General features: G+C 44.5%; 1 protein-coding gene across 1 annotated transcript in view; it reads right to left on the reverse strand.

Annotated features, from left to right (window-relative positions):
• pde6a (phosphodiesterase 6A, cGMP-specific, rod, alpha) overlaps nucleotides 1–9716 on the reverse strand; it is a 17067-nt gene extending 7351 nt beyond the window's left edge. The window contains exons 1-10 of the mRNA XM_076286593.1: nucleotides 9249–9716; nucleotides 6351–6503; nucleotides 5830–5919; nucleotides 4646–4786; nucleotides 3914–3988; nucleotides 3097–3161; nucleotides 2070–2136; nucleotides 1558–1605; nucleotides 1132–1281; nucleotides 313–456 (exon numbers count right to left, since the gene is read on the reverse strand). Coding sequence (XP_076142708.1) covers nucleotides 313–456; nucleotides 1132–1281; nucleotides 1558–1605; nucleotides 2070–2136; nucleotides 3097–3161; nucleotides 3914–3988; nucleotides 4646–4786; nucleotides 5830–5919; nucleotides 6351–6503; nucleotides 9249–9716 — 1401 coding nt within the window. The remainder of the gene's footprint in view (nucleotides 1–312; nucleotides 457–1131; nucleotides 1282–1557; nucleotides 1606–2069; nucleotides 2137–3096; nucleotides 3162–3913; nucleotides 3989–4645; nucleotides 4787–5829; nucleotides 5920–6350; nucleotides 6504–9248) is intronic.
• Nucleotides 9717–10249: the final 533 nt, after the last annotated feature.

The following is a 10249-nucleotide window of genomic DNA, read 5'->3' on the forward strand; positions in this document are numbered from 1 at the left end:
AACACTGCACAGGAGGGGGCTAATCAATACTTGTCACGCATGTCCTCTATTTACAGTTTTTCTCGATCACTTTAATGCTTGTGTCAACTGACATCACGTTTTTGAAAACAATTAACACACAGGTCTTAACGAAACCAATCTGGTTAAAATTACACATTTTGCTTGCAAAGGGCTCTTACTCTCTCAAAACATTTAAAGCAAATTTTGCCTTCAAACAACACATCTTGTAGCCAAATCACTGTATGATTTCAATCAATCATTACACACTGGACAACAAAGTGCAAATATAATAAATAATAACTCCAAGCCAACCAGGACGTTCTGGATCTCGTCCTTCCTGCACTTGATGTGGTACATGACCATGTCCTGGAAAATGTCCTTGCGGTTCTCCAGCTTGTTCATCTTGTCGTAGGTGTCGGTGTTGAGCACGGACCAGCCCAGGAACTGGGTGAGAGACTGAGGCGGCCAGAGAGGAGGGTCCAGTCAACAGACAGCCATGTCAAAAACACAAAACAACAACAACAACAACACATTGCATTTATATAGCACTTTTCAAGCGCTTTACAGTGAGGGGGGAACCTCACTCACCACTACCAGGGATTCCAGAAACATGGTCTAGCATTGTATCACACAGGGACTGTAACACGAGGTCCTGCATTGAATTGCAATACAAATTCAAGTAATGCAAAATATGACCTGTCATATATTATGCTGATTTATGCTATGATGTGAAGTGTGAAATGATTTGAAACCTAATGTAATATCATATGACTAGTGGTATGAGGTGATAGATGTGTATGTGTGTGTGTGCGTGTGTGTGTGTGTGTGTGTGTGTGTGTGTGTGTGTGTGTGTGTGTGTGTGTGTATGTATGTGTGGGACTGTGTGGGTGTGTGTTTGAAACTCTCTAAGCACTATATCTCCACACCATCAGGGCCAGATCTGTCCACTTCCTGTGCTGTGCCTTGCTGACCCCTTCAGGACGCTGGGAAAGCCTGAGCTTAATGGGAGTGCTCTCACTTTGAGTGTGGCGCTTTCTCATGAATTTCTCAGAACCTGTTGTGGTTCCTTGGCTATTTCTGTCTCTGTTCCTGCTTTCCTTCCCTCTGTATGCATGCAAACCCCTCAATTACCTCCATCAGTGCCTCGTCCATGTCGTCAAATGGCTTTCCATCCTTCCTGTTGTAGAAGGTTGCCACGCCGACAATCTCCTCTTTCTTGTTGACGATGGGCAGCGAGAGGACGTTCTTTATAGTCCAGCCGGAGCTGTCCAGAGGCTCTTTCTGTCTCAGAAGATAATGCACAGCTTCTTTAGAACTTCGTCTTAGGGCAAAATATTTAATTGATGATGACATGAGCTTATCGGTCACACCAATTAGCTGTGCTACCGGCATGGTGTGTGAAATGTGACGGTTCTCAGACTAAAGTGGACGAATTTAAGTCTAAATTGCCGTCTGTAGCCTGAAGTGTGTGTCTGCTGTGCTAAAGATGTCAGGGCAATGCAATTATGAAAGTGATAGTGTGTGAGAGAAAAAAAACATAATGAAAGGAGATCTCACTTGAAAGTTGAAAAAATCATCCTGAGCAGCATTCATGATATTGCAGATCTATGTATGAGAGAGAGAGAACGTGAAAAAGAGAGAGAGAAGGAGAGATAGACAGAGAAAGAAAGTGAGAGAGAGCAAGAAAGAGAGAGAGAGGAGATAGACAGAGAGCAAGAAAGAGAGAGAGGGGGGGGGGTTATGAAAGAGAGAGTGAGAGAGTTAGTGATGGTGAGGGAAGAGGGTGCGGTCATGCTCGGTGGTATGGAGAAATGCCCTGTTATTAATTACTGTGCCTCCAGAATTACAATTATCCATCATCTCAACCAGTCCATTCTACCTCCCTACCACCACCGCTACCATTGGACAGATGCATTAGTAACCTTAATGGCTTTCGGCTTCTCTAACTGCCTCAGGAACACCTCCTCACATCTACCCCCCCCCCCATAGACACACACACACACACACACACACACACCAACCCTGTACAAATCTCCCATTCCTTCTAACCCAGTCCCCCCCAGTCTCACCAGTCCTGTTTCGGCCACGTAGGTGGGCAGTCCGCTGATCAAGGCCCAGTGGTCAGCAGGAGGACCCCTGTGAAACACACACACACACACACACACCACATATGCACACACGCACATTCATACATACACACACACACACCACATATGCACTCACACATGCATGCACACGCGCACACACAAACACACACACACACACAGACACACAGACACACACACATGCAAGGCTTGATAAGCATACAGCTGTGTGTGAGCTCTAGGTTTTATGAGGCCTAAAGAATGTTATCAGCCAGAGAGCAGGTTGCTGTGGGTTTTATTAAGAGCTTTTCTCCTGATGTCCTGTCCTAGCCTCCGAGAGTCTGTTTTCTTCTTCCAGTATTTTGTTTTTCATCTTCAAATATTTGCATTTCCTGAATTCATTTATATTTCTACTCTGAAATGCACAAATGACTCATTTGTGGTAGCCATTTCTTAATAGGAATTAATAAATACTTCCAACCCTGATATTAACTTTGTCATCATTAAATGCTAATTGCAGTGCCTCCTAGAGATCAAAGGGCATCACATTTTCTGTGCATCCTCGCAATGGATCCCCAAGTCCACTACATTAGTGTTGGGTAGTCAGTGGGGAGACCGCACAGGAAAGTCTTTTCCAGCTCACTGCCCCTGAGGCATGGTGTGTGTGCCAAATGCAGGTCATTACAAACCCACAACCATGATAGACACATTAACCAATACTGAAGCCTGTTAGTCCTGCTGGGCAACTCATGCTAACTGACAGAGTACTATAAATAAGGTATTCTCAATGGAGGATGCACACCAACCACAGATGTTAGCTAGCGGTACTAACAATGTTTATAGTTTAATAATATGTTGATTGATGCGTAGTAAGGCATCCAAAATAAAAAGAGAGAATGTCAGTGGAACAGTGTGTGTGTGTGTGTGTGTGTGTGTGTGTGTGTGTGTGTGTGTGTGTGTGTGTGTGTGTGTGTGTGTGTGTGTTAATTTTTGCATGTGTGCAATGACTTACGGAATGACTTTGATGTCCTCCTTGCCATGTAGAATATAATCAATCACTTTGTAGAAATTGACTTCCTGAGGGAGGAGAGATGACACTGGTTTGATTTAAATTCTCTCTCAGCGGTGTTCTGCCCTTTAAAGCTAGATGGGCACGTGCCCACCCACGTTACACTTTAAAATAGTACCCATAAAGTCTTTAAGGCAAGGAGGGGAAAGACATGTGAGGTGCAGAAAGACAGGTGAAACAGTGAGGAGAGAGACAAGTGGAGCACTGAGGTGAGAAAGGTAGAGCAGTGAGGAGAAAGACAGGTAGAGCAGTGAGGAGAGAGACAGGTGGAGCAGTGAGGAGAGAGACAGGTGCAGTAGAGCAGTGAGGAGAGAGACAGGTGGAGCAGTGAGGAGAGAGACAGGTGCAGTAGAGCAGTGAGGAGAGAGACAGGTGCAGTAGAGCAGTGAGGAGAGAGACAGGTACAGTAGAGCAGTGAGGAGAGAGACAGGTGGAGCAGTGAGGAGAGAGACAGGTACAGTAGAGCAGTGAGGAGAGAGACAGGTGGAGCAGTGAGGAGAGAGACAGGTACAGTAGAGCAGTGAGGAGAGAGACAGGTGGAGCAGTGAGGAGAGAGACAGGTGCAGTAGAGCAGTGAGGAGAGAGACAGGTGGAGCAGTAAGGAGAAAGGCAGGTGGAGCAATGAGGAGAGGAGAGAGACAGGTGGAGCAGTGAGGAGAAAGACAGGTAGAGCAGTTAGGTGAGACAGGTGGAGCAATGAGGAGAGGAGCGAGACAGGTGGAGCAGTGAGGAAAGAGACAGGTGATGTGCAGTGTCTTACTCTGCCGTCTGGGGTCTTGGGTCCATCGTAGGGTGGCACCTCTCCCATCAGCACAGGCCAAAGGTCAAAGAACTCCTGCAGGATAAAGAGAAGCCCACAGCGGATACATTACTATACTGTTTAACACCAGAAATAAATCACACTATATGGCAAATGTCCCAGCGGCTTATCAGTTGAAGCAAGGCACAAACAACATCATGCTCTCTAAGCTATACCCATGCCAGAGGTCACATGCTGATAAAACTGTACAACACTCACTCAGTCGTTAATCAAGTCCACTACATGAGCAAATGCACATGCGATGGTATACTATAGACCCTTTCAACTATAAACAAACATGTGCATTCCTAAGGCATTTCTAGTGACACAGAAAATAACATTTAGCTAATGGTAACTTGAAGATAAACAAAAAAACAGTTTTAAAGTCGACATTTTGTAGAGCATAACACTATTGTCCGATTCATTTTAATTTCAAAGTATCTGCGTTGGTTTTGAACATGTCAACTGGAAACCCTGAGGGAACAGATTGAAAGGGTTTAAATGTACATGTGATGATATACTTCAATCACATATCTCATGAGCGTAAATCTCAAGCGTAAAGCGAAAAAAACGTTTTCCATGGTCTACGTTAGCTGTTACCTAGTCCATGACCATCTCCAACACTCTGGTTTAACGGTCTTATACAGTACCTAGCAGGAACACACACGGTAAGCCATGGCTGTGGGGGTGCACCTTTGTTTTGGTCATGTCCAAGAGTCCCACAGAGTAGCGGTCGCAGTTAAGGAATGCCCTGACTGTGTAGAGGGCTTTGTGGAACTGTCTCTCAATGTCTGTCAGCTCCTCAAACACCTTGCTGGCGGACCACAGGAGCACCTGGGAAGCATGGACACACACACACTGACTTTAGCTCAGAACAAAAACACTGCATGTTTGGTGCACTACAATGAAACCACTTGATGTCAATTAGACAATGCTGAAAGTGATTTAAGACATAACATCTTTCTATGAATTCCCTGCACACACACAGAGAAGAATACATGTTATAAAGGATCCTTGTCACTGAACAACATGTTGTAGTTGGTGCTCTTGTAGTTTTGTATTACAGCTTGGGGAAAGGTCACATAGTTTTAGCTTGAATTAGGTCTCTGTGTACTGGGGCACAACAACATAGCTAGAGCACGCACACACACACACACACACACACATACACACACGCACACACACACACACACACACACACACACACACACACACACACACGACTCATATAAAATGTTGAGTGCCAACCGGCCTCTTCCTTCCTTGTTATATACATGCACAAAGATGCTGTGAGATTGTGTACAAAGATGCTCCAAACCATTAGATGTGAGGAACTAGTCTTTAGTCCCTTTCAGACATGCTCTGGACTCCAGAAATGATCCGGGAATCAAACGCTAGGTGGGCTGTATGTGTGAACACAATGTCTGAATTATTTTACCTCGAAATCACCCGGGTCTGTCACTACCAGCCCCATTGTACTAAGTCCGGAGGTCACACGGGTGAGCTCATATCTGAGCACAGGCGGTTAAAGCACGGGTACATTCGCCTAGTGAGGGGATGTGGTGATGATGTGCATTGCAAAGCTGATGGTGTCCCCTTGGCTTAACTGCAGCTTATAAGTTTATGACTTTGTCATAATCAAGTTCATCCATTAATTCTCGTTCATGACAGAATGGCGCTAATTTGGAAAGACGGGAAGTCCCCATTAACAACCATTGTAGGCTACTGTTCTCCCTGTGTGTTATGCAGATCCACTAAGTGTTAATACAATTAAAAAGCAAGCCAAAGTGTTTCACACACACACACACACACACACATACACACACCTATTAACCCCAACTGTGGGTTTAAGACCTGACAATGCCTCTGTTTCTCACCTGTCCTCTTCTGGTCTCACAGTTATGCAGATAGCTCAAATGGTAGACTCGCACAATCAAATTGGCAAAGTTGAGATATTTATTTAACACCTGGAACACACATCAGGGTTGTCAGGGCACCACACAGATGATCACACAACTTTCAAAAGAATCCATTCCATCAGCTCAAATCCATTTACAAAGTGAAACTGAAACATAACTCCGTATATTAATTCAAAATAAAGCAAAAACCACAAAGACAGAGAGTGAAAACATGATAGCTGCGTTAAAGCATTCTATTTCTCCTTCCTCGACATTTCCATATCAGAACAAAACAGCTGGTTGTTGTATTTTAAAAGATCATCATACATGTAGAATCAAATGGAATGCTCAGCCATATTTGCTAGATAAACTGAATGGATTTTCTACATCGACATTCTTGGGCAGGTCTGAGAACCAGCTGGCCCTATTTGTGAGTGTTTTTCTACATTCATATTCCAGGGCCAAGATGTGGCCACTCCTGACGTAGAACAGTGCAGTACCTCCTCATCCTCAGTAGTGAAGTGAGGCCCGTCCACCTTATTGATGGCCATGATGACCGCCACCACGTCTTTGCCGTTCATGAGGGGCGTGGCGAGCACACTCTTGGTCTTGTAATCCGTCAGGATGTCCACAAAGTCACTGTAGCGCTCCTCCTGCCAAGGCAACGCAACAAAAATATGATCCTCCAGACACTTAAACCCATCACTTATTTCACTTTAATTATAAACCAATAATTTCCAATCCATTACAATTCACACACACACACACACACACACACACACACACACACACACACACACACACACACACACACACACACACACACACATTTATATAGCCTACTATAATTACTTTGTAATTTGAATTCACTAGACATAGCTTATCATATGAAGGTTAAATATGGAGTAAGATCATAATTATGTGAATATCAGCCACCCCTGATGGTGGAGAGTCGACAGGGCTGTTGTTTTGGTGGAATGGTGAGATGTCATCATTTACATTGGGGAAACACCTAGCCTGCAATGGGGCTACTGAAACAGCATCCACAAAAGGCTCATTAACCTCTAAGGTCTATACATATTACGTCCTCTAGAATGAGTTCATTGCAGAAGTATTGCTAATATATCACACCCTGTCTTATTTTCCACTGGAGGGTTTGAAGCCAGAGAAGAGAGAGAGCGCACACACACACACACACACACACACACACTCTCAAGTTCCCAATACGTGACAGCTGGTAGTCAGTCTACTGCTTAAAACTAAACGCATTGTCAATAATAAAAATTGTTTGTTGAACTACTGTACATGAATATTTTCTGTGTGCATTCTGATATCTTGTATCCGTTTGACATGACTGCTTGGGCAATACAAATGCCCATATGTCACGCCAGTACAGCAACTTTTAAATCTGAATTTGAGAGCTATAGGAGGAGACCTGAAGTGTGTATGTGACAGAGATAGAGAGAGAGAGGGAGACAGAGAGAGAAAAAGAGAGGAAGGGAGGGAGAGAAACAGAGAGGAGACCAGTGTGTGTGAGATATGGAACCTAGGTAAACCCTTCTATTCTGCTGAGTTGTAGAACAAAGCTTTAGCAACCTGACCTTTAGAACTAATCCAGGATCGCTCTAATTCAGAGGAGATTAAAGGCTGTCATCCCGCTGGGCACATTGACACTCCGTGCTCGCCCAAACAGAGAGGAGAGGATTAATGCCAACGTCACCACCAGCAGGACCACAAGAGTGACCCATCCCAGGATATTCTTCATCTTCCTTCCTACTGCTTTTGTGTGTCACCTGGTCACCTAGTGGATTTATATGTTTGGTTTTATTTGTTACCCATCTGTATTCATATGTCGTTGTTGCTCTACTTTTACTTCTCTACAGTCTCACTGCTGTGCTGACCGTCTTAACTGTGAAGGGGGTTATGTAAATAAAGTTGACTTTTGACTTGATAGTGACATTGAAAGAAACTAAGACTAAACAACTGTCATCCACAGCAGGTTGTCTGTAATATTTCAGCTATCATCTCATACTGGAGCTACCGGTTTATGAGTGGCCCTGACATAACGGATTCCTACAATCTTGTTAACTTTGAGATAAAAGGCAGTGGCCTATACCATGGATCAGAGTGTTAGATCTTTAGACACTGAAAGTAATGAGCATTTTATGTCTGTGTTAGAAGTGGCCATTTTGTGGTTAGCCATGGAACTGAGAGTGATAATTAAAACAAAAGGATGAGCCATGAAGGACTCAGAACAGCCTGACCAAACACACACACACACACACACACACACGCACACGCACACGCACGCTCACGCGCACACACACACACACACACACACACACACACACACACACACACACACACACACACACACACACACACACACACACACTCACACACAAAGAACCAAGATAAGAGAAACCAATTTAACACCAGTCATTATTGGCTTTACAGTGCAATAGATTTCTCTCTCTCCCTTCCACACTGGTGATCAAGGGCCAGCTCTTTAGACATGATCATCAATCAAAATCAGTTGCGAGAACACTCAGGTTCTCCCCCCAGACCAAATAAGAAGGGACTCAAATGGGCCCAAATCTGGGCCTGTTCTGGTCCAGCTGTGGTGTTGTAGTTCCGGCACACTTCAGTCTGGCCAAATCTGGCTGAGCCATGGACAGATTGTTTACCTGCATGAAATGCTTCCAAAGTGAAGGTCCTCTTCAAGCTCAATTACACAATGATTATGGCACTCCTCATCCTCTATTTGATACAATAATGAGTTCTGCATAACTCTAATATGTAGATTTTCTCATTTGAAATCAATGAGACAGGATGTTGTCTATTAGCATGGTTAACATATGATAAATCATCAAAATAAAATCCCCTCCCTGAAACATTAGAATTATATTACAAAACCAAATAATTTAGATCATTTAAAAACAACAACAACAAAATTGTGGCAAACATATAAGGGTTATGTATCCATTTGCTTAATAGCAAGACAGTATCACACGGCTAAAATTGAAATATGGGTAGTCTAACACTGCCCCCTTGTGACATCTTATGACACTGCATCCCTCTGTATCCCAAAGCACAAGTGGTCATGCCAGGCCACGTGTGGTGTGCCAGCACTACTGGCATTAGTGTACTGGCCATCTGGCATACAGGGACAACCCCCTGCGGGCCGCTAGACTAACTAAGTAAAACATATACAAGTTTATACATGCTATATCTGCCATAGTGGGACCCTGTAGTTGGTGCTAGCAGGCAAGTTCCATAGAGCCATATTACGTTCCAAGTACCCTTGACAACAGGTGTGGCAGTGTTCCATATAATAGCTCACTGTATAACTCATAACATCTAACTCCAGGACAGCATGGAGTGTGACCGCCCCTCACCTGCGTGACATCCTTCACGTTGACCATCTTCTTGGTGGTGGCCACTTGGCCCACGATGCCTATGTCCAGCGGGTAGACGATCTCATTGTCGGGCTGCACCAGGCACTCCTCCAGCGTGGCGTCCTTGTGTACGTTGAAGAGGCGTGTGGCCAATTCGGCTACGCCGTTGCGCTGCCGGTACATGAAGAGACTCATGCGGTCAGAGCGCAGCAAGAAGCTCATGTGTTTCATCAGGTTGAAGGTGGCGCGTTCCATCTTGATGTCCTCCTGGATGTCGCGGATCAGGTCGAAAATGATCTCGCTCTCCTCAATTGAGCTGAGATCATGGTACTTGCTGATGTCCACCTGGGCCTTCTTGCCGCTCAGCAGGTCCGAGATGACCTTCGGGCGGAAGTTGGCGTCGTAGTACTCCTTGGCGAAGGCCGGGTTGCTGTCCAGGAACTTCTCAGCTACGTCCTTGTCCACCATTTTCTTGTGTTTCCTTGCGTCTTTGAGGAGAATGCAGATCTGACGTGTCCTGCGTGGAGAGCCGAGGCTGTGCTGTAGTAGTTGGAACCTCAAACCTGTGTTCCGCTCTCAGCCTGCAGGTAGACAGGGAGAGGATGGGGGATTAACAGGATCGTTTTAAACAGGGGTGTGTGCTCCTAATCCTGTATCCTATTATGTCTTGGGATTATGAAATTTACATGCCTGAGGTGGAGTGGACACACCTGATAGACATGTGTTTAAAATGCCACTCTGTAATGCACGTAACAATGCTCTTTCTTGTAGAGTGTACAACTCAAATGATGAAATGATTAAATCTCTGTATCTCTCTACTGTTGTATAAGGGTATGTTTATTACACACAAAGCAAGCATTTGTAATCAGATCGGTCCTGCAGTGCTAGTAGTGTCCATTGGTATCTGGGTTATTCATTACTTCTGCAAACAACGTGGTGAAGCTTAAGTCAATATGAGACAATGCAAAAGGTTGCTGTATAATGAAGTGCTTTTTCAGGAT

This window comes from Alosa pseudoharengus, unplaced genomic scaffold, assembly GCF_046254945.1.
Source record: "Alosa pseudoharengus isolate Yale_2024_CS ecotype anadromous, Long Island Sound unplaced genomic scaffold, YU_APseudo_1.1 YU_APseudo_1.1_scf_16, whole genome shotgun sequence".
Classification (NCBI taxonomy): domain Eukaryota; kingdom Metazoa; phylum Chordata; class Actinopteri; order Clupeiformes; family Clupeidae; genus Alosa; species Alosa pseudoharengus.